The sequence below is a fragment of the Haliotis cracherodii genome, unplaced genomic scaffold (assembly GCF_022045235.1).
Source record: "Haliotis cracherodii isolate W230 unplaced genomic scaffold, xgHalCrac1.p SCAF_15, whole genome shotgun sequence".
NCBI lineage: Eukaryota > Metazoa > Mollusca > Gastropoda > Lepetellida > Haliotidae > Haliotis > Haliotis cracherodii.
Genome location: NW_027266270.1, coordinates 994,118 through 1,020,126, shown reverse-complemented (window position 1 = coordinate 1,020,126; position 26,009 = coordinate 994,118). Strand labels below are relative to the sequence as shown.

The window sequence follows — 26,009 nt, the reverse complement described above, 5'->3', positions numbered from 1 at the left end:
GTCACAAAATAAGACAATATTTACAATAACCTGCTAGTCATGATATGTTTCACTAACGAACACGTGTGACGTAAAACTGCATGTAAAACCTGGCCCTGTATCACAGCTCTAAGTGGCTCCGTATCACATAGTGTACACCCATCCTCATCTACCAGCAGTCATCACTACCAGCAGTCATCACTACCAGCAGTCATCACTACCAGCAGTCATCGCTACCAGCAGTCATTGCAGTCATCGCTACCAGCAGTCATCATCGCTACCAGCAGTCATCACTAACAGCAGTCATCGCTACCAGCAGTCATCACTACCAGCAGTCATCACTACCAGCAGTCATCGCTACCAGCAGTCATCATCGCTACCAGCAGTCATCGCAGTCATCGCTACCAGCAGTCATCGCTACCAGCAGTCATCACTACCAGCAGTCATCGCTACCAGCAGTCATCGCTACCAGCAGTCAAAGGTCAGGAAGGTCACCAACAAGTTCCGGTATTTGTTTCGTTTGCTGTTTAACGCCGCACTAAGCAATATTCCAGCTATATGATGGCCGTCTCTAAATAATCGAGTCTGGACCAGACAATTCAGTGATTGACAACATGAGCATCGATCAACGCAATTGGAATACGATGACATGCATCAACCAAGTCAGCAAGCCTGACCACCGGATCCTACTAGTCGCCTCTTATGACAAGCATTATCGCCTCTTACAGCAAGCATGGGTTGTTGAAAACCTCTTCTACCCTGGGTCTCCACCGCATCGACCCCGTTAGTCCCCTTTGATGAGACTGCTGGTGGACGAGGATGGTGTTATATCCCTGGTAAACATGTGAGCCAGAACACAACACAACCTATCTACCATCCACTAGCTACAGACTACTATACAACAGAGACACACTTGTGAACTCTTCATGACTAGGTATCAGAAGCCATCCCGGTCGACCATCAACTACAGTTACAATACTCAAGCTGCGTGTACTCCCATAGATCCTCACGAAACAAGATCATTGGCTGTACAGATGGGACACGTGTAAAACCTTGTTAAAATTCTCCGTGGCAATGTTACTAACGTAGAAGTATTCCGTCCCTGTGAGAAGCACGGCCAGACACGTGGCACTTGGTTCCCCTACAGTAAAAGTTGAAGCAATAAATACTAAGAAGTACACATCCATGACAGGCTGGTACTTGATGTCTAACAGCAGCGTACAGTGTTGGTACTGTCGAATACAGACTTCTACAATAGGTCATTGTTATGTTAGTTATGAATACACACATTTATCAACATTGTTAAACATCTCACCATCCCCACCAAGCAGGGCCATGTGTCGACGTATCAATACAGCAGGGCCATGTGTCGACGTATCAATACAGCAGGGCCATGTGTCGATGTGTCAATACAGCAAGGCCATATGTTGTATGAAGCCCTGAGAGGCAAAACTACATGTCCTATATAGATTCAGAGTGCTCAAAGATACACATCGCTCCTAGATTCAGAGTGTTCACAGATCCACGGCACTCCTAGATCCACAGCTCTCACATATCCACAGGACTCCTAGATGAACAGCTCTCACAGATCCATGGCACTCCTAGATCCACAGCACTCCTAGATCCACAGCTCTCACATATCCACAGGACTCCTAGATGAACAGCTCTCACAGATCCATGGCACTCCTAGATCCACGGCACTCCTAGATCCACAGCTCTCACAGATCCACGGCACTCACAATCAAGTTCTGCAAGGTGTTCCGTGCTGTAATACAAGACAAAACTGATGAGATGGACCCACACCAAACTTCCTACGAGGATCACTGAAGCTGTCACAGATCAAGCTCTAGCACAGAACGTACGCAACACAGGTAACTTGCAAATAGCACCAGGTGAACACAGACGAGAGGCTCACAGGGAAGTCTGGGAAGCTACTAAATCTCATTTGGGAAACTAGCAAAACAAGTTTACTCTTATACATGTAACATTAATTGCCCTCTAAAACACTCAAATATTTTCTCTGCTTTTGGTATTTGTTATTTGTAGGTTATGGATATTTGTATTTTATTGCTATTTCTTTATGATATATTCCTTTTCAAGTTGTGTCATATTTTATCCATCCTTTCAAAGCAAGGTGTATAATATCTTATCCTACCTTCAAAGTAAGTTGTGTCATATTTTATCCATCCTTTTAAAGCAAGGTGTATTATATTTTATCCTACCTTCAAAGTAAGTTGTGTCTGTCTCGTCATCTGGTTGAGGAACAAAGGCCGGCTCCATATCCAGGACATGATCCCAGTCGACCGCAGAAAACAGGGGCAGTTGTCGCACATCTGCAACACCATTACAGTGTCAATACCATCACAGTGTCAGTACCATCACAGTGTCAGTACCATCACAGTGTCAATTCCATCACAGTGTCAGTATCATCACAGTGTCAGTACCATCACAGTGTCAGTACCATCACAGTGTCAGTACCACCACAGTGTCAATACCATCAAAGTGTCAGTACCATCACAGTGTCAATACCATTACAGTGTCAGTACCATCACAGTGTCAGTACCATCACAGTGTCAATGCCATCACAGTGTCAGTACCAACACAGTGTCAGTACCAACACAGTGTCAGTACCATCACACTACATGAATCTACACAACTATATCTGACCCCTGATACAATATATACACATGGAAATGAATAAGGGAACACACAGTTTTACACACTGTATGATGATATGCTACCATGGGTTCTCGGCCTTGTCTACCAAATACATGTTGGAAACAATGCACACAAACACATCTCAACATTTGATTCTGACATGAGTTGAATTTGTATGCGCGCTATTTCAAATGTACTGACAGTGAAGCACCTCAGTGATGTCTGACATAGCTGTACCTTTGGCTCCAGTTCGGTCGTCTGGGTTGGTGGTGAGCAGACGGTCAATGGCGTCCTGGGCCTGCTCACTCAGTGCTTCCTCCTCGTCCGGCCACGGGATGTCTGCAGCAGAAGGGGGGCGTGGTAGAGTGCAATGTGGGGAGGGAGTGACTTGACTTACTGCACAGTCTGCTATATCACCACGTCATGTGACACAACACTACATCATGTGACACACCACTGTCATGTGACACACCACTAGATTATGTGACACACCACTAGATTATGTGACACACCACTAGTTTATGTGACACACCACTAGATTATGTGACACACCACTAGATTATGTGACACACCATTACATCATGTGATACATCTCTACATCGTGTGACACACACCTACATCACCTACATCATGTGACACCACTATGTCATGTGATACATCACTACATCGTGTGACACACACCTACATCACCTACATCATGTGACACACCACTATGTCATGTGATACATCACTACATCGTGTGACACACACCTACATCATATGACACACACCTACATCATGTGACACACCACTATGTCATGTGATACATCACTACATCGTGTGACACACCACTACATCATGTGATACATCACTACATCGTGTGACACACCACTACATCATGTGATACATCACTACATCGTGTGACATACCACTACATCATATGACACACACCTACATCATGTGACACACCACTATGTCATGTGATACATCACTACATCGTGTGACACACCACTACATCATGTGATACATCACTACATCGTGTGACACACCACTACATCATATGACACACATCTACATCATGTGACACACCACTATGTCATGTGACACACCACTACATCATGTGATACATCACTACATCGTGTGACACACCACTACATCATGTGACACACATCTACATCATGTGACACACCACTACATCATGTGACACACCACTACATCATGTGACACACCACTACATCATGTGACACACCACTACATCATGTGACACACCACTACATCATGTGACACACCACTACATCATGTGACACACCACTACATCATGTGACACACCACTACATCATCAGAAAGTTACAACACCTGGGGCAACTCACCTCTGTTCAGGATGTTTTCAAAGACTGACTCTGGGTTTTGATCATTGAAGGGCGGGATGCCAGTGAGGAACTCGAACAGACAGACTCCGAGAGCCCACCAGTCGACGGCCACGCCTGCAACACCAGACACACAGTCCTACAGTGCTGAGAGGTGTGATGAGGAACACTGCTCTACACAAGACTATATAGACTATTGTCAGCTCATTTTACAAGACTATATAGACTATTGTCAGCTCATTTTACAAGACTATATAGACTATTGTCAGCTCATTTTACAAGACTATATAGACTATTGTCAGCTCATTTTACAAGACTATATAGACTATTGTCAGCTCATTTTACAAGACTATATAGGCTATTGTCAGCTCATTTTACAAGACTATAGAGGCTATTGTCAGCTCATTTTACAAGACTATATAGGCTATTGTCAGCTCATTTTACAAGACTATAGAGGCTATTGTCAGCTCATTTTACAAGACTATATAGGCTATTGTCAGCTCATTTTACAAGACTATATAGACTATTGTCAGCTCATTTTACAAGACTATATAGACTATTGTCAGCTCATTTTACAAGACTATATAGACTATTGTCAGCTCATTTTACAAGACTATATAGGCTATTGTCAGCTCATTTTACAAGACTATAGAGGCTATTGTCAGCTCATTTTACAAGACTATATAGACTATTGTCAGCTCATTTTACAAGACTATATAGACTATTGTCAGCTCATTTTACAAGACTATATTGACTATTGTCAGCTCATTTTACAAGACTATATAGGCTATTGTCAGCTCATTTTACAAGACTATATAGGCTATTGTCAGCTCATTTTACAAGACTATAGAGGCTATTGTCAGCTCATTTTACAAGACTATAGAGGCTATTGTCAGCTCATTTTACAAGACTATATAGACTATTGTCAGCTCATTTTAAAAGACTATAGAGGCTATTGTCAGCTCATTTTACAAGACTATATAGACTATTGTCAGCTCATTTTACAAGACTATATAGACTATTGTCAGCTCATTTTACAAGACTATATAGGCTATTGTCAGCTCATTTTACAAGACTATATAGGCTATTGTCAGCTCATTTTACAAGACTATATAGACTATTGTCAGCTCATTTTACAAGACTATATAGGCTATTGTCAGCTCATTTTACAAGACTATATAGACTATTGTCAGCTCATTTTACAAGACTATATAGACTATTGTCAGCTCATTTTACAAGACTATATAGACTATTGTCAGCTCATTTTACAAGACTATATAGGCTATTGTCAGCTCATTTTACAAGACTATAGAGGCTATTGTCAGCTCATTTTACAAGACTATATAGACTATTGTCAGCTCATTTTACAAGACTATATAGACTATTGTCAGCTCATTTTACAAGACTATATTGACTATTGTCAGCTCATTTTACAAGACTATATAGGCTATTGTCAGCTCATTTTACAAGACTATATAGGCTATTGTCAGCTCATTTTACAAGACTATAGAGGCTATTGTCAGCTCATTTTACAAGACTATAGAGGCTATTGTCAGCTCATTTTACAAGACTATATAGACTATTGTCAGCTCATTTTAAAAGACTATAGAGGCTATTGTCAGCTCATTTTACAAGACTATATAGACTATTGTCAGCTCATTTTACAAGACTATATAGACTATTGTCAGCTCATTTTACAAGACTATATAGACTATTGTCAGCTCATTTTACAAGACTATATAGACTATTGTCAGCTCATTTTACAAGACTATACAGGCTATTGTCAGCTCATTTTACAAGACTATACAGACTATTGTCAGCTCATTTTACAAGACTATATAGACTATTGTCAGCTCATTTTACAAGACTATATAGACTATTGTCAGCTCATTTTACAAGACTATATAGACTATTGTCAGCTCATTTTACAAGACTATATAGACTATTGTCAGCTCATTTTACAAGACTATATAGACTATTGTCAGCTCATTTTACAAGACTATATAGGCTATTGTCAGCTCATTTTACAAGACTATATAGGCTATTGTCAGCTCATTTTATGAGACAATCACACATGATAATCCATGTCCACAGAACAATGCCTGGCATAACAGGAAATACCATTTATATTGTAAACCATCATGTCTCATAAAGTTTGAATTTCACATTTTTATTGATGAAGCTTGTTCCAGTCAAATCCCATTGTGTTGAGTTGAAGGGACCTGCATAAATACTGGAGTTAACCAAGGTTCAACACAACCAAACATGATCCATAAAGAAGGACTACATAGGGACACAACGGTGCTAAACTATATCTTCTGTTCATTCACCAGAAGCAATACAATACAGTTTCTAACTGCCCACAATATAAGAAATAGCAATTCTTCCCGAGACCCATACCCAAGAATAGTGGGTGCAAGATGTACTCGATATAGGCTGTTTGAGATGAATTCCCAACAATGGGATGTAGGCTAAGGTATAACCAGCGATGTATCATTCCGTGATGCTACAGATGGCTACAGACAGAATACACTACCATGTGGTTTCTGTAGCAGAATCTCGGGAGCCAGATAGTCCGGGGTTCCCAGAATCCTCTGCTCTTCCTCTGGTTGTGGGGCCCCTCTTCGGACACTCTTGGGTGTTCGGAATGGTGTTCTCTGTGCCGCGGCCCGGAAGGGTGTAAGGAAGGGGGTTTTGTGGGGGTTGGCTGGCGTGAAGGCCGACGGGGCGAGAGACTGGAGACATACGAGTATGTATATATGTTGTCCTTCATTTAAGAAGCTGCCCAATCTGCAGATTATGTTTGGTGTAATCCCAGAGAATGGGTGACTCTCTGCCAAACCCGGGCATTTAGAAGATAAACCTACTGTGTTTTGAAATTTGATGTAGAGTAGATACCTCTTATTTTAATTTGGAGCCGAGTGCTTTATCAGTTTCATAAACATGTCATTTGTATGGAAGTACGCCTTGGTTAAGTCTTGTAATGTCATCAATGTCAGGGTTGCGGCCTAGAACGCCAAAAACATCCGATATCAAACTATCGTATTTCTTCTATTACATGCTAGGGCGTCAATTAATTCATGAGAGCCCTTGACTCTGTGTGTTTTAGAGACCTGGCTTGTATTTGAGACCCAGCATGTAATGGAGGGAATATAGATCAGTTTTACAATTCATATGAGGGTGATCGATCAGCAGACATTTTTTATGAAACGATATGTAGGTTATCAATGTATTCATACAGACATTTTTTGTGTGAAAAGGCTAAAATGTTTGAAAGGGGTTTCCATAGCAAAAGGGAAACCTCTTTTTAACCAATCAGAATCAAGCATTCATCAATGTCATGGTAGAATATCCAATGAGTGTTCTTCCTCTCCCCTGGTTTGGGCAAGTCACTTATCTGCAACAGGGGAATCCCTTGGAGTGGTCAGCAAAACTTATATGTTTAGATAGGGATCTATTAGAGTGGTTCACATTTGTTTCAAAGTAGCCACGCAATGGAGAATAAAACACAATTACATAATCTGATCAAGAAGACATTCTCTGTTTTCACAAGGAGCGAATGTGAAGAGAGTGTTAACAATGTTACTGCTGCTCAACAAATGTCTGTTGGAAGTGTCCATTGGTGGGTTCAGTGTATGGAGCCAGTGCATGTGATCTGTTGGAAGTGTCCATTGGTGGGTTCAGTGTATGGAGCCAGAACATGTGGTCTGTTGGAAGTGTCCATTGGTGGGTTCAGTGTATGGAGCCAGTGCATGTGGTCTGTTGGAAGAGCCCATTGGTGGGTTCAGTGTATGGAGCCAGTGCATGTGGTCTGTTGGAAGTGTCCATTGGTGGGTTCAGTGTATGGAGCCAGTACATGTGGTCTGTTGGAAGTGTCCATTGGTGGGTTCAGTGTATGGAGCCAGTACATGTGGTCTGTTGGAAGTGTCCATTGGTGGGTTCAGTGTATGGAGCCAGTGCATGTGATCTGTTGGAATTGTCCATTGGTGGGTTCAGTGTATGGAGCCAGCGCATGTGGTCTGTTGGAATTGTCCATTGGTGGGTTCAGTGTATGGAGCCAGTACATGTGATCTGTTGGAAGTGTCCATTGGTGGGTTCAGTGTATGGAGCCAGTGCATGTGGTCTGTTGGAAGTGTCCATTGGTGGGTTCAGTGTATGGAGCCAGTACATGTGGTCTGTTGGAAGAGTCCATTGGTGGGTTCAGTGTATGGAACCAGTACATGTAGTCTGTTGGAAGTGTCCATTGGTGGGTTCAGTGTATGGAGCCAGTGCATGTGATCTGTTGGAAGAGTCCATTGGTGGGTTCAGTGTATGGAGCCAGTGCATGTGATCTGTTGGAAGTGTCCATTGGTGGGTTCAGTGTATGGAGCCAGTGCATGTGGTCTGTTGGAAGAGTCCATTGGTGGGTTCAGTGTATGGAGCCAGTGCGGTATTTTATTGAGATATTTTCATATAAAACTGCAATTGTTGCTTTGCATAATCTGTGAATTGGGCAGTTCCTTAAATTATGCACGACATATACACACACACATGACAGGGTGAACATGACTTTCATAATTATCTCTCATATTCAGGTGAACACACATTGTATATAAAGTCAGTCAAACATCAGTCGAGCACTCATTATACTGTCTACTGACAAGTCAGATTCCTCAACAGAATGAGAGAACAAAATCTTCTGAAACATTTTGCAAAATCATGTTGAAAAATAAGTGAAACATTTAAATTATTATAAAGATTTTCTGAAAACCACGTAACAATAGCAACTGACCACTCTCCTGCGCGCCGCCCTCTCTGGCGTGATCATGGGGCTGTCTTTGAGGGAGGACTTGCTGTTGCGATGCACTCCTCGACTAGGACATCCACACGAGCTCTGCGGCATCGGAGACTTGAACACAGTGTCGTCACCGCCGAAGAACCGTTTCTTCTGTTTCACAAAATAGACATGACATTTGTAGAAAAGACGCTATCAGTGTCCTTAATATGGGTTAGTGGTCAGTGTTCGCGTGTTAAACACCTGTCAGCAATTATACAGCTGGTATGACACACATGGTTGCAACTTGTGCCATCACCACACTGAAGGAGAGCAGGTACAGCAGGAGCATTGACGTTGCATTGATGCATGAAGGTAAAGCATTAGAGGTGAAACGATACAGCAAGGTCACAGTACGATATGTATCGCGGCATGCATATTTACATCATGTGGAAATGTCTATAACTTATAAAATAAATATATATCAGAGCAGGTTCAAAAGGAAAAGCTAGCTGTAGACACGTTTGTTGCGGCTTTTTCAATGGTGAACATAATTACAACACATTTTGCAATTTTTGACTGACAGTAACACTGGGGGTCATAAAACGAGCAGTAATGTATTTTAGCAAGTGTATCATCTAGTATCGATACAGAAAAATATGTATCATGTATCGTATTGTCACATGAAAACTCTATGAAGCATCACAGTCGTCTGTAATGTGTTGTTAGATTGAGGCAAAAAACATATATAATAACCAGATATAATAACTTAATCTTGGATGTTGCATTGATAATTGAAGCTCAATTCATGGAGTAATAGTTTCTGTAATCCAGCTTGAGTTATGAAATAAATACTGAATCGTAAGTCGTAATGCTACTTACATGTCCCGACCCGTACACCGGGCTGATTGGGAGGTCCTTCTTCCTGTGTATACAAGGTCGGGGGGCAGGGGGGGAGGGGGGCAGACCCACAGGGGAGGGGTCAGGGGAGGTGTGCATCACCACCACGGTGTATGGCGGACTCTTCATCGCACCAGACTCCGAAGCTACGACCTCAGGGGCCACAAGGGGAGACGACTCTGCCGAGGAACCATCACTCGTGTTACTGCCGTCATGGCAACGGAAGTTACCTTCATTGAGGTCAAGGTCAACACAATCTTTACTCGTAACTGACTCGACATTGCTTCTTTTACGCAAATGTTCATCTCCATATAACTGTTCCGCAATCTCACCACCCTCCGTGGATGACTTCATGCAATTTTCTATGTCACCGTAAGTTCTTTTCCGAGATTTGGACATTTCAGTAACATCTGGCAAGCTTGAAGTGCTGTCCACCCTCTTGAAGCGTATCTTCCTAGTCTGCTTCATCACATGATCTGCCAGATCCAGCCCTGAGAAGTCCTGCGTCAACCCAGAGCTCCGTGGCACCGACATCAAGTCCTTCTTCAGCTTATTGGTAGCAGCTGATACCAAGGCAGTTTTCTTCCTGTCGTTACAGTCTGCAATTTTGTCTTTCTTCCCATCAGCTTCCCATTTTTTCCTGGCTGAACACAACGCAAGTGTCCTGATCTCCTGCGTCAGTCCGGTGTTGGGCACTCGGGGGGAACTAACAGCTCTGATGCCTGGCATGAATACATCAGAAGCACCATCGTGTGGAGGATCCTGCACCTCCTCCCTGGACAGGACTGTTTGGGACCTGACCTCCTGGGTAAGACCAGTGCTGGGTCCTTGGGACGGGGCCTGAATGTCCTCCCTGGGCCTGAATGTTAACAAACTGATCTCCTGGGTAAGACCTGTGTTGGACACTTGGGACGGAACCTGACTGTCTTCACTGGAACTGCTGAGGAACGTCAACCGACACCGCTCATCCTTCTGCCCAATACTCACATCACAGTCACCGAGTTCACAGTTGTCTTCGTCCATGTTTCTCCAGTCCTGGCCATCTCTACTGCCCTGCCAGTCCGACACGCTCCCAACCCGGGATGACAGTTTCTCTTCACGGATCACCCCCATCACGTGCACGCTAACGCTGCTCCGTCGAGACAGAGCACTGTCATCCGAGTACTCAAAGCTTCTTCTCCGCTGAGCACGACACCGCAAGCTTTGTTGACTGGTCTCTGCCTCATCGTCAGAGGGGTAGCTGTAACCGCTGCTGCCCCGGTTGGACATGCTGGTGAAGCGGCCGGACTCCACGGACGAGTCCAGGTAGGAGACGCTGAGGTCGGCGTCAGACATGGAGTGGGCTCTGGGGTCAGCCTCACTCTCTTCACTGTAAGACCCCTCTCTCATACTGCGCAGGTTGCGAGCAGCATACGAGTTCCACACCGCTTCATCAGTCCGATGAAGTTGCGGAGTTTCCTCAGAGAAGCTTTCCTGTCTTGAAGACGTCTTCTCGTGACTCTGACAATCATCGTCCTGAGATCGGTCACAAGATGACAACTCTCGCTTGTCCTGATCTGTTTCTGTGGGCGAGAACACACTGTCCCCAGACTGACTGAACAGGCTAGCTTTGGGTTCCGAAGTCTCCAGATCGCTGTCAGTGTTGACCTTCTGCCTGGATCTGTTCCCCGTGCTCTCTGCTTCCGATTGGCTCCAGTTCAGAGAGTCCTGTAAAGTTGGTGTGAGACTCTGGACGGGGGCGGGCGGGCGGTCGTCATCACCAGTAGAGATGTTCCTCTTCTTCTTTTCTGGGTAGCCCCTCCTGGAGGGGGTGAGGGAGATGCGTAACAAGGGGGATGTGGTGCTGTAGGTCCGAAGGGGGCTGCAGAACGGGGACTTGTCCCCCAGAGGACGGGGACTACAACAGGTTGACCTCTGACCTGAAGGCATTGGACTGACAAACAGTGCAGGTTTCTTTGCTTTTCTGGTTGATGGCAAGTTCTGGAACAAACAATGATTATATCTTGCAGACAAAGCAGCATTTTAGCCGACGACAATCTTGTCAAGGTCAACTCCAGACAGACAGGTGTGTGATGTGTTATATGACAGTGTAATCTATTGTTAAACAATGATTGTAACTGTATAACATTGTGTCTGTTATATGTCAGTGTAATGTTTTGTTAAACAATGATTGTAACTGTATAACATTGTGTCTGTTATGTCAGTGTAATCTATTGTAAAACAATGATTGTAACTGTATAACATTGTGTCTGTTATATGTCAGTGTAATCTATTGTTAAACAATGATTGTAAATGTATTACATTGTGTCTGTTATATGTCAGTGTAATGTATTGTTAAACAATGATTGTAACTGTATAACATTGTGTCTGTTATATGTCAGTGTAATCTATTGTTAAACAATGATTGTAAATGTATTACATTGTGTCTGTTATATGGCAGTGTTATGTATTGTTAAACAATGATTGTAACTGTATAACATTGTGTCTGTTATATGTCAGTGTAATCTATTGTTAAACAATGATTGTAACTGTATAACATTGTGTCTGTTATATGTCAATGTAATGTATTGTAAAACAATGATTGTAAATGTATTACATTGTGTCTGTTATATGTCAATGTAATCTATTGTTAAACAATGATTGTAAATGTATAACATTGTGTCTGTTATATGTCAGTGTAATGTATTGTTAAACAATGATTGTAACTGTATAACATTGTGTCTGTTATATGTCAATGTAATCTATTGTTAAACAATGATTGTAACTGTATAACATTGTGTCTGTTATATGTCAATGTAATGTATTGTAAAACAATGATTGTAAATGTATTACATTGTGTCTGTTATATGTCAATGTAATCTATTGTTAAACAATGATTGTAACTGTATAACATTGTGTCTGTTATATGGCAGTGTAATGTATTGTTAAACAATGATTGTAAATGTATTACATTGTGTCTGTTATATGGCAGTGTAACTTATTGTAAAACAATGATTGTAAATGTATTACATTGTGTCTGTTATATGTCAATGTAATCTATTGTTAAACAATGATTGTAAATGTATTACATTGTGTCTGTTATATGGCAGTGTAACTTATTGTAAAACAATGAGTGTTAATGTGTTACATTGTGTCTGTTATATGGCAGCGTAATGTATTGCAAAACAATGATTGAAACTATTACATTGTTTCTGTTGAGATTCTGTTGAAGTTCATTGCATTGTATTTGGACAAAGATTAGTTGTCGGGAATGTGGTACTATTTAATGTAAGCAGTGGTGAGGAAGTTATAATATTTAGATGCTCAAATTATCAGTAAACTTAGATGTCAAGCGTTATAGAAACATGTTGAATGTTCTGTGATGTTCTAGAAAGTGTTGGGAGCTGGTTAGACTAAATAAGTGGAGCTCACATTACATCAAGACCAGACTTTTGTGTGAAGAACACATTTCACCCTGGATTCCTAGCCTATGCCTATCTCGGAAGCTTGACCATTGTTGCGGCGAGGTGTTTATTATTATCGTTATTGTCATTTATTGTCATAAGCTCTCACATTTTATACTGCCTTTGAATATTGTACTACCACTCTACTGTAACTGCTGTACAGTATTGATTTGTAAACAAAGTGTTTGTTTGTTTGTTTGTTTGTTGTTTAATGCCACACTCAGCAATATTCCAGCTATATGACGGAGGTCTCTAAATCATCGAGTCTGGACCAGAAAATCCAGTGATTGACATCATGAGCATTGATCCACGCAATTGGGATATGATGACACACATCAACCAAGACAGCGAGCCTGACTACTTGCTCCTGTTAGTCGCCTCTTACGACACGCATAGTTGACCTATTCTACCCCGGGTCTTCACAGGTCCGTAAATCTAGTGAATTATGTAATTTGATTTATTATTATTTTATATTTGATTATTGATAATTGACACTAAACTCTTTTACGTACCGATTTCTGGGTTAACATATTGTTTCAATTTGGGAATCGACACATAACAGTCGCAATGAACAAAAAAGTATATGACAAAGAATTGGAAATATGGCAGTTGTAGCCCTCAGAGTTGGTCATTTATAAGAAAAGTTCCTTGTATCATTGTACATGCTATTTCCGGTGTTTCTTACGTCTTTGCGTCGGGGAAAAAACATCAGACCTCAGTGTAGCATGTATTATGGACATTCCTCTACAGCTTTTTCTGTGTGCACAATACTCAAGAAAATGCAGTAGATTGCAATTATTTATCTGCAATATTCATGTCAGGTTACCATGGTTACTTACAAATGCCAGGGAGGACCTGAGAGACAGTATCTGTCCGGGTGTGCGGTAGATGTGGTACTTGCTGCTGGCGTCATATGACGGCTTCTGGAAGTCGTCCACTGAAACATCAGGGAACATGCATCACAGGGAGAGGCGTTGTTTGCGCCACAGTCGGCAATATTCCAACAGTATCACTGAAGCCTGTAAATTATTAACTCTTGATTGGCAAACTAGTGACTGAAGGCATGAAGGTATGATGGAAGCAAGAGCTACGATCAACGTTATCAAGGTATGATGGAAGCAAGAGCTATGATCAACGTTATCAAGGTATGATGGAAGCAAGAGCTATGATCAACGTTATCAAGGTACGATGGAAGCAAGAGCTATGATCAACGTTATCAAGGTACGATGGAAGCAAGAGCTATGATCAACGTTATCAAGGTACGATGGAAGCAAGAGCTATGATCAACGTTATCAAGGTACGATGGAAGCAAGAGCTATGATCAACGTTATCAAGGTATGATGGAAGCAAGAGCTATGATCAACGTTATCAAGGTATGATGGAAGCAAGAGCTATGATCAACTTTATCAAGGTACGATGGAAGCAAGAGCTATGATCAACTTTATCAAGGTACGATGGAAGCAAGAGCTATGATCAACTTTATCAAGGTACGATGGAAGCAAGAGCTATGATCAACTTTATCAAGGTATGATGGAAGCAAGAACTATGATCAATGTTATAAGGGTATGATGAAAGCATGAGATACGAGCAATCAGTACGCCCCCTACATGGTATTAATCTGAACATTTGCCTTTACTAACCTGTATCTAGTGATACCTTGGACAGTCCGAAGTCTGTGAGTTTGATGTGACCTTGATCTGTTACCAACATGTTGTCAGGCTTCAGGTCCCTAGCAACAGAGACAAACAAAAATATACATCAGCTTGAGATCCCTAGCAACAGAGACAAACAAAAATATACATCGGCTTGAGATCCCTAGCAACAGAGACAAACAAAAATATACATCAGCTTGAGATCCCTAGCAACAGAGACAAACATTAATATACATCGGCTTGGGATCCCTAGCAACAGAGACAAACAAAAATATACATCAGCTTGAGATCCCTAGCAACAGAGACAAACAAAAATATACATCAGCTTGGGATCCCTAGCAACAGAGACAAACATTAATATACATCAGCTTGAGATCCCTAGCAACAGAGACAAACATTAATATACATCGGCTTCAGGTCCTACCAACAGAGACAAACAAAAATATACATTGGCTTCAGGTCCTACCAACAGAGACAAACAAAAATATACATCGGCTTCTGGGCCCACTTGCACAAAGCGATCTTAGCACTACAACTATTGTAAGCCTATGTTAAAGTATGGGAGTTACGATCATCTTAGCGCTAAGATGGCTTTGTGCAAGTGGGCCCAGGTCCCTACCAACAAAGACATAAGTTGTAGGAGGATCACTCGGGGTACATTAGGTGTTATGTGTGATTTTTTATACAATAAATTTAACCTGTAAAAACATGACATTGTAAAAGAATGAAATCAAATTAAAAATTGATAGGTAGTGAAAGGGGTTTAATGTCTTCATCCAAGATTATTGCACTTACATAGCGAAGTGTATGCACATGTGTGTGTTGGGCTGCTTGTGCTAGTCTGGACTGATGCCGATTTATAGTGCTAGCCCACTGAGATACCATGTTGCAGTTTAACATGAATACCCCACTCAGACACAGTATACTGACTCCAAGCCGACCAGTCGTTTTAGCCCCTTAATGCCGAGCGCCAGACGAGAAAAAGCAAGTCCCACCTTAACGTCTTTTGGTATGACGCGCACCCCGGATCAAACCCCGGCCCTTCCGCCCTCCGGGCATACGCTCTACCACTAGATTACGGAGGCTGTCTCAAAATTGATAAAAAACAGCTGTTCAATTGAGCTGAGTTTACTTTTGCTATGTCACATGACTTCCATTGATTCAGAAAAAGCGTGCAGCTTTTTGCTTCAAAGCGGGGTATAGGGATATATTCTGTCTCTCAGAAGTCTACGTGAAGCCTGACTTGCTCATGGCGGGGTATAAGAGATTTATTCCCAGTGGCCATGAAACTCAACTATATATTATAAATTCTCTGAAATATATTGATGCTCTGGTGATTTCATTTAGTCCAGTTTTCCTGAGATGTACCTGTTGCAGAGTCTAAGCACATCTTCCCGAGGCAAGTGAGTTAACTGACTATAAAAGTCCAGTTTCCACCCTTGTGAACCAGGCTGGTATTATGGAGTCACATTTTGGCTAGACGAACGAGTCTATGCATAGTCAAATCAAAATCGCGCTCCAAAATCAAAATCCGGTTCGTAAACTGTCATGCAGATTTCGGTCGATTGGAGGATTCGTTCTCAACAGATATTTTCTAAATCTTTTCATGTTTTTAATCAAGGTGCTCAAATGAATTGATGCACTTCGCGATGTAAGACTTGCTTTATCAAAATATATAGATCTTGATTATCGATCAGATACTCTTGACTGGGCGCTGCCATTTTGTTTGAAGGAGGTACTGACCTGTGTATGATGCCCTGACCGTTGAGGTACTGACCAATGTATGATGCCCTGACCATGGAGGTACTGATCTGTGTATGATATCCTGACCATGGAGGTACTGACCTGTGTATGATGCCCTAACCATGGAGGTACTGACTTGTGTATGATGCCCTGACCATGGAGGTACTGACCTGTGTATGAAGCCCTGACCGTGGAGGTACTGACCTGTGTAAGATGCCCTGACCGTGGAGGTACTGACCTGTGTATGATGCCCTGACCATTGAGGTACTGACCTGTGAATGATGCCCTGACCATTGAGGTACTGACCTATGTATGATGCCCTGACCGTGGAGGTACTGACCTGTGTATGATACCCTGACCATGCAGATACTGACTTGTGTATGATGCCCTGACCGTGGAGGTACTGACCTGTGTATGAAGCCCTGACCGTGGAGGTACTGACCTGTGTAAGATGCCCTGACCGTGGAGGTACTGACCTATGTATGATGCCCTGACAGTGGAGGTACTGACCTATGTATGATGCCCTGACCATTGAGGTACTGACCTGTGTATGATGCCCTGACCGTGGAGGTACTGACCTGTGTATGATACCCTGACCATTGAGGTACTGACCTGTGTATGATGCCCTGACCGTGGAGGTACTTACCTGTGTAAGATGCCCTGACCGTGGAGGTACTGACCTATGTAAGAATCCCTGACCCTGGAGGTACTTACCTGTATGATGCCCTGACCATGGAGGTACTGACCTATGTAAGATGCCCTGACCCTGGAGGTACTGACCTGTGTATGATGCCCTGACCATGGAGGTACTGACCTGTGTATGATGCCCTGACCGTGGAGGTACTGACCTGTGTATGATGCCCTGACCATGGAGGTACTGACCTGTGTACGATGCCCTGACCCTGGAGGTACTGACCTGTGTATGATGCCCTGACCCTGGAGGTACTGACCTGTGTATGATGCCCTGACCGTGGAGGTACTTACCTGTGTAAGATGCCCTGACCGTGCAGGTACTGACCTATGTAAGATGCCCTGACCCTGGAGGTACTTACCTGTATGATGCCCTGACCGTGGAGGTACTGACCTATGTAAGATGCCCTGACCCTGGAGGTACTGACCTGTGTATGATGCCCTGACCATGGAGGTACTGACCTGTGTATGATGCCCTGACCGTGGAGGTACTGACCTGTGTAAGATGCCCTGACCATGGAGGTACTGACCTGTGTACGATGCCCTGACCGTGGAGGTACTGATCTGTGTAAGATGCCCTGACCATGGAGGTACTGACCTGTGTATGATGCCCTGACCGTGGAGGTACTGATCTGTGTATGATATCCTGACCGTGGAGGTACTGACCTATGTATGATGCCCTGACTGTGGAGGTACTCCAGTGCCAAAGCCACTTCAGCAGCATACATGACAGCCATCTCCTCATCAAAGTATCCGTAGATGGCCAGGAGACTCTTGACATCTCCCCCAATCAGGTACTCCATGATCTGGCCAAACACAAGCCACACACCATGTGTTCATGTAATCATTCACTTCGTAGACTCATTTACTTATTTATCAAGATGTTCTGCTAAGACTGGAGGGAGGGGGGACCTACAGGAAGATGTTCTACTGAGACTGGAGGGATGGAGGACCTACAGGAAGAAGTTCTGCTGAGACTGGAGGGAAGAGGGACCTACAGGAAGATGTTCTACTGAGACTGGAGGGATGGAGGACCTACAGGAAGATGTTCTGCTGAGACTGGAGGGAAGAGGGACCTACAGGAAGATGTTCTGCTGAGACTGGAGGGATGGAGGACCTACAGGAAGATGTTCTACTGAGACTGGAGGGAGGAGGAACATACCAGGAAGATGTTCTACTGAGACTGGAGGGATGGAGGACCTACAGGAAGATGTTCTACTGAGACTGGAGGGAAGAGGGACCTACAGGAAGATGTTTTACTCAGACGGGAGGGAGAGGGGACCTACAGGAAGATGTTCTGCTGAGACTGGAGGGAAGAGGGACCTACAGGAAGATGTTCTACTGAGACTGGAGGGATGGGGGACCTACAGAAAGATGTTCTCTTGAGACTGGAGGGAGGGGGGACATACCAGGAAGATGTTCTACTGAGACGGGAGGGAGGGGGGACCTACAGGAAGATGTTCTACTGAGACTGGAGGGATGGAGGACCTACAGGAAGATGTTCTACTGAGACTGGAGGGAGGGGGGACCTACAGGAAGATGTTCTACTGAGACTGGAGGGATGGAGGACCTACAGGAAGATGTTCTGCTGAGACTGGAGGGAAGAGGGACCTACAGGAAGATGTTCTGCTGAGACTGGAGGGATGGAGGACCTACAGGAAGATGTTCTACTGAGACTGGAGGGAGGAGGAACATACCAGGAAGATGTTCTACTGAGACTGGAGGGATGGAGGACCTACAGGAAGATGTTCTACTGAGACTGGAGGGAAGAGGGACCTACAGGAAGATGTTCTGCTGAGACTGGAGGGATGGGGGACCTACAGGAAGATGTTCTACTGAGACTGGAGGGATGGGGGACCTACAGAAAGATGTTCTCTTGAGACTGGAGGGAGGGGGGACATACCAGGAAGATGTTCTACTGAGACGGGAGGGAGGGGGGACCTACAGGAAGATGTTCTACTGAGACTGGAGGGATGGAGGACCTACAGGAAGATGTTCTACTGAGACTGGAGGGAGGGGGGACCTACAGGAAGATGTTCTACTGAGACTGGAGGGATGGGGGACCTACAGGAAGATGTTCTACTGAGACTGGAGGGATGGGGGACCTACAGGAAGATGTTCTACTGAGACGTGAGGGATGGGGGACTTACAGGAAGATGTTCTCTTGAGACTGGAGGGAGGGGGACATACCAGGAAGATGTTTTGCTGAGACTGGAGGGAGTAGTACAGTTGGACCACAAATGGACTCCTTGAAGCAGCCAGAGCATCTCGTTCAGCCATCACTGCAGAAATAAACAGAATCATTGGATGTTGTTCTGCATTCTTCAGTTCTAATATTCATATACATTAAACATGTTGTGTAGTCACCATCATTTAGGTTTTATGTAATTGCGAAGACTTACATATCATAAAGCCACAAGCCAATACATTCATCCCACTGTTACGCAATGTAGAATTCAAACTATTCCTGGTATCATTCTGATTCTTTACAACAGTGTGGGTCTATTATCTATCCTTCAGTCTGGCCACCCTGTATGACCTAATGACCTTACCTGCCACTGTGCCAGCTTGACCACCCTGTATGATCTAATGACCTACCCTGCCACTGTGCCAGCTTGACCACCCTGTATGATCTAATGACCTACCCTGCCACTGTGACAGCTTGACCACCCTGTATGATCTAATGACCTACCCTGCCACTGTGACAGCTTGACCACCCTGTATGACCTAATGACCTACCCTGCCACTGTGCCAGCTTGACCACCCTGTATGACCTAATGACCTACCCTGCCACTGTGACAGCTTGACCACCCTGTATGATCTAATGACCTACCCTGCCACTGTGACAGCTTGACCACCCTGTATGATCTAATGACCTACCCTGCCACTGTGACAGCTTGACCACCCTGTATGATCTAATGACCTACCCTGCCACTGTGACAGCTTGACCACCCTGTATGACCTAATGACCTAACCTGCCACTGTGCCAGCTTGACCACCCTGTATGACCTAATGACCTACCCTGCCACTGTGCCAGCTTGACCACCCTGTATGACCTAATGACCTACCCTGCCACTGTGCCAGCTTGACCACCCTGTATGATCTAATGACCTACCCTGCCACTGTGCCAGCTTGACCATCCTGTATGACCTAAATTCTAGACTGCCACTGTGCCAGCTTGGCCACCCTGTATGACCTTATGACCTACCCTGCTTCATGAGGTTCTTGTTCACAAGGTCGGCCTTCTTCATGACTTTGATGGCATACAGCTTGTCTGGGGCCAGTTTCTTCTGGCCAAGAAACACCTTGCTGCAAGAAGTATGACAACTGATTTCTCAAACATTTGCAGATAAAATATGGCATATTTCCAAAAAAAGCTACACTGACATAGAATCTATACAACAAAAACATCTTACAATGTTGAACATGACACTGTTAGGGAATCTTTGATCTGATGACAATAATACAAACAATAAGAAGAAGAACAATAATATAAGAGTTTTGCATTTACCAGCCGCAAAATTCATCAATTACACAGCAAACTTTCAACATGTGAGTAGAAAGCTGGTTCTAAACATGTTAGCAGGAATTCATTTCAGGTTGAAGTGAAGTTGAAGTGAAGTTGACTTTTGTATTATTGCATACCGAAAGTGTATGTTTACACTAGTCATCTCCAGATTCACTTCAATAACCCATTCTAGCTGTTGATAAGTTTATCATAAAAATGCCTTGAAATTCACAATAAATAACCTTATAAAGATCATACTCATTTCATTTAATCCTGACACAACCAAGGGACACAACTCTAGACAGCATATTGCAACAACCTGGACAACTGGGCCTAACATGAACATTATTTGGCGTGGACACAAGGCTACTGGCCAGGAACACACATCCAACTTACCCAAATGCTCCCTTGCTGATTGGTTTGATGAAACTGAAATCTGTGATTGACGGTAGCTGGAACAAAGGTAATGGCAGTTGAACAGTTGACTATCAGTGTCACCAAATTGCAAGGCAGTGGACATCAGTATTAGATGTTGAGTATGGTTTTGTGGGACCTTCAGCATGTTTTGAAATATTCCAGCAATATGAAGGCAGGGAACACTAGCAATGGGCTTCATACATTGTGGGGAATAAAACTTCGGTTTGCACCAAGACGTATGCACTTTAACCACTGGGCTACCTCATCGCTCCCAGCGTACATCAAACAAACTTGAACTTACAATTCTACACTGAGGTGAGGTGAGGTGAGGTGAGGTGAGGTGAGGTGAGGTGAGGTGAGGTGAGGTGACTTCAAATCATAGAAAAGGGGTTTGAGATTATTACTCTTCTATGGCAATGTGCGTGTGTGCTTGTACTAGTCTTGACTAATTACAGTTTTATTGTGCTAGCCCACTGAGATACCATGCTGCAGTTTAAAATGGATATGCTCTATCTACAAGACCACGTAGGCAGTCAGTTCAACTTTGAAAATGAAAGGACTAATTATTCAAAGATGATGTCATCATCTTAGGGATAACAGTTTTTATCTGACCAGGTGATGGTGGAGTCACTTCGCTCAGCCTCGGTAGCCAGGACTGGATGCTGTTCAGGTGAAGTAATCAGAACATTGTCAAACGAAAACTTTCTCAAACTGTTTCCATTTTCTAAGGCCGAGACAAATGGTGTAATCCTTGTGAAGGGCGAGTGACACTCACATACATATTAACTACAATCTGACACAGATTCTACAGGGAAGAATTCTGATCTCCATCAATAATAACCACTGTCCACATGATCATTGATTCATGCTTGGCTCTAAAGTATTTATCTAAACTGTACAGTACACTACACAATTTCGTTACTTCCCAGGACCCTCAAATTAATTATTGGGGGTGCCCTGGACCCCCACTTTGTAAGTCAAAGTAAAACCCTGGTAACGCCTCCAACCAGCTGAATTAATCTGGCACTCGGAGGCTCCCCACTGCCTGTATGAACGGAGCCTAGAGGTTAAAGCGTTCACCCGTCACGCAAAAGACCCAGGTTGGATTCCCAACATGGGTACAATGTGTGAAGCCCATTTCTGGTGTCCCCCGCCGTGATGTTGCTGGAATATTGCTAAAAGTCAAGCCATACTCACTCAGCCGTAGATCAAATGTCACTAAGACAAGCCACCAGTTTTGTGAGAATCCGTCAGACGTGACCTCGCAACTTTAGGATAGTTAGCCCGATAGCTAACCGACTAAGCTATGTCGACACTGTTAAACTTTACCTTGCCATGCCTGAGACATTACGGAAATGTATGAAAATAAACAGCAAGGGTCGAATAGGTGACGGACACTTACAAAGCTTACAGGCAGGCATGGAGTCTCATGACTTTAGTCTACAGACACTTACGAGTGATCCCGATGCCAGTTAGCACAGACGTCCCATTCTGTAATCTACAAGATACTGAGTAGTGAGGAATGAGCCAATATGGAGTGAAATTGAAAACGGTTCCAGGTATTTGCGGGTATGCATGAAGGACATAGGGTTTAATAATTCGTTGGGTGATTTTGTGACAGAAAAGTGTGGGAAGGAACACTGTGTTAAGGTATAATGTGGATCATAGTAAGGAACGAGGGAGGCATAAGCATGGCTAGTGATGACACAAGGGTGAGTTAGCTTTTGAATCATTACTGAACAAATATAGTTGGTATAAGTGGCTTGTGTTGATGTTCCAGGACAGTTTCCAATAGCCAAATATTCGACACTAAAACCATTTCATCCCGCTTTCAAAACGTTTTTGAGTGAAGAATATTAGGAGCCGCTAGAGAATCTAATAGCCACTAAACAGGTACCTAACCCTAATGATCATAAAGGGGTGATTGACCGTAAAGGGGATCCAAGGGCTAAGGATAGAGTTCAGGGTAGCCTACCCTAACAGAATTAACTAACCACTGAACGGGGAGGCCAGGTACTAACCCTAATGACCGCAAAGGGGTGCTTTATTGTAACGGGGATCCAAGGGCTAATGATAGATACAAAAGATGTCCCGTGGTAGATAGTGTTTGGACCGGTGATGTTTGAATGTGTGCAGGCTTAATAAACTGCATTCATGTACATAATAATGAAAATTAATGAATTAAAAAAATAATACATGTATAATAGTTTCCTGTTATAATCCTTTTAGTCTCATGAATATTAAGTTGAAACCGAAACATAAATATACTGAGAATAAAAGTGCTTTCATAAACTAGATCTAGCACTTGCTATAAAATGTGTCGCAAGTTCCAACGTTCATACAGTTTGACCCTCAGTCTACGATGGTTCATACTCTAATGAACTGAAACAAAGTGAACGTCAATTCTTAATTAACAAAATAAATACATTTTACGGAATTTGGATATGTATTGATCAGCTGTTGATGGCTTTTCTTCAATTTACTGACGACCTGTCTTCATCTGTTAAGTCACTGGAATTACAGAATAAGCACCACACCATAATTATGATAATGTGCCAGGTAAGTTTCCACAAGTCAATACAAGCAACCATGACCTTAGCCCCGAAGTGGGGACCCAAATACTGCAGTTGACCCGTCTTTACCTTTGATGCACCTCCATTTTGAGGAATATCATCTACCTCCAAGAATCTGTCCACGTGGTTTTCCTTATTGTTACCGTTATGCTTCATATTCAGAGAATACGTTGTGCAAACAACGCTATTATGGTGGCATTATTAACACCACACGAACAGAAACAACCTTCCTGAGTTTGTATCAACCGCCTTTGAATAGGCCGGAAATTCAATATTTCTCAAAGGGAGGTAACTTCAAATTCGTATTGTACGCGCTTCCCACAATAAAATAATTTCAGTTAACAGGAAGGGATTTTTATGACGTCATTGTGCCATGTTTCTTTCAGATGTTCTTTTCAAACATTATTGCACTGAGTTATTAAGAAATGGTGAAATATCTAAATTGTTGGAGAAAATGATCTGGTTGTATTTAGTTTATATTTTCACTTGCATCCCACAAAACAAGCAATGCGGATCTCTAAAAAAACACAACAAACAATCGGATATTGTTCATGTGTGCTTTATATGCTGTTACACAAACTAGGTCTCCATTTGTTTTGTGTTCCTTTAGAGAATGTGTACTGTAGGAGTGAAATTATGTGTAATATTTTATGGTGATATTTTGTCTGGACGCCATCGAAATCGGCACCAACATGGCATAAACGGTTTATGACTTTTTCGTGTAAATCACACGAGTGACCTCCCACGTGTTATGCAAAGCACAGAAACTGAGTCACGCGTGATATGACACTCATGTGTTCAGCAAACAAACTAAAGACGAATAAGTAAAAAGCCGTATGTGTAACAATCCTGTGAAGGTCAGTTATCCTTTAAATAAGCCATAAGATTATTGTGAAATATAAGACGTAATGTACAGTTAGGGAATTGAGAACTTTCGGAACAAACGCTGTCCTCCAACAAAACATGCTGCTCTTCAATTATATCATACAACACTAATGTTGCAGGTGTTTTCAAACTATAATTGTGATACATAATCTGAGAGCATAAAATACATTCTATTCTATGGTGTCTGAAAACACGTCATTTCATGTGTCCCTGAATACGTGAGCCTTTAAATCTAGGTTGGCTGAATACACACACATGTAATGTTAAGGAAGAAATTTACGTGTGCGACATGTTGTTTTCTTTTGAAAATATGTTCTTATAAATGGCAACATATATTTGATAATGTTCTGATTGTTATGGGATGTACATTTATCAGGTCAGGTCGTGCTCGCCGAGAGCTACATCATCCTGACATTTGACCCATGTCGTGTTGACGTCACTGTATTCACTGACAATGTGGGCACAACTTAATTATTGATACCACTTGTTTATTAAAGCCTTTACAGTAAATAAAGTAGTTGTATATCCATAAATTGTGTCTACTTTGTCATCTGTCAACTTCTAAATAATGCCTTTTAAACATGTATTGCAATCACTGGAAAAAGTACATCGACAGTGACCTGTCACGTGATAATAAACAAGGGTTTTATATTGTCAGCATGTAACGGTAAAGGTATAACTGTCACAGCCAGGTTCAAGTTCTACAATCCGAACAACTGTCCCAGGAACTTTGTCTAATATTATAGTGTATGTCAACGTTGCAGTTAATGCTTGCCCCGTTATACCGCGAGATGCCTCTTGTTTCACACAACAGACTGGGCAGTGGAGGCACATGACAGGGAAAATAACACTCCTTCAGTTTTAGTTTACATGGATTGCTTACTTACTTACTTACTTTGGAGATTTAACGTGCGCTTTCCGACTGACGCGTATTTCGCACACGGGCCCGGCCAGGCCATTTAATGTGTTTCCGAAAGGGGCGAGGGTGGTCTGTGCAACCCAAGAGGGGGCTTTAGGGGTTGCTTATATAGAATTTGGGAATTTTGAGATTTGGAATAGATGCCGATGGGGTTGGGGAGGAGAACTAAGGGAGCTGGGTATGGTGGATGATTGTTTGTTTTTGTGATTTTGATTTGGTAGGTTATTATGGTTTTAGATGCGTTTTATTAGTTCCGTTTTTATTAAGAATACGCCTAAGGCCTTGAAGTTTTCTAGTTTATTTTGTGGGTTTAGTATTGCTTCTAGAGTGAGAGCCTTGTTTAGATTGAGGGTGGTTTGTAATGCGGTTCGATGTGTTAGGTAGTGTGTGCAGTGGATGAGTGCGTGTTCTGGGGTTTCTGGTTGTTTGCAGTGTGGGCAGTTACCTGTAGTGTGTTTTTTAAATTTTTTTAGGTGGTTATTTAGGTTGGTGTGTCCTGTTTGGAGTTTAGTGATTACTCTGTCGATTTTTTTGGATGGATGG

At 42.8% G+C, this 26,009-nt stretch overlaps 1 protein-coding gene across 1 annotated transcript; it reads right to left on the bottom strand.

The window, feature by feature from the left end:
* Positions 1-1,697: 1,697 nt before the first annotated feature.
* LOC139461684 (serine/threonine-protein kinase greatwall-like) lies at positions 1,698-23,843 on the bottom strand. Its single transcript, XM_071243143.1, has 14 exons — positions 23,732-23,843; positions 21,069-21,124; positions 20,373-20,473; positions 19,355-19,446; positions 17,831-17,970; positions 14,720-14,808; positions 13,919-14,016; positions 9,619-11,616; positions 8,755-8,910; positions 6,520-6,718; positions 3,987-4,100; positions 2,875-2,976; positions 2,202-2,312; positions 1,698-1,744 (listed from the first exon to the last, which is right to left on the bottom strand). Exons 1-14 carry the CDS (start codon positions 23,816-23,818, stop codon positions 1,698-1,700), a joined length of 3,390 nt encoding a protein of 1,129 aa, XP_071099244.1. The 5' UTR covers positions 23,819-23,843.
* Between the last annotated feature and the right edge of the window lie 2,166 nt (positions 23,844-26,009).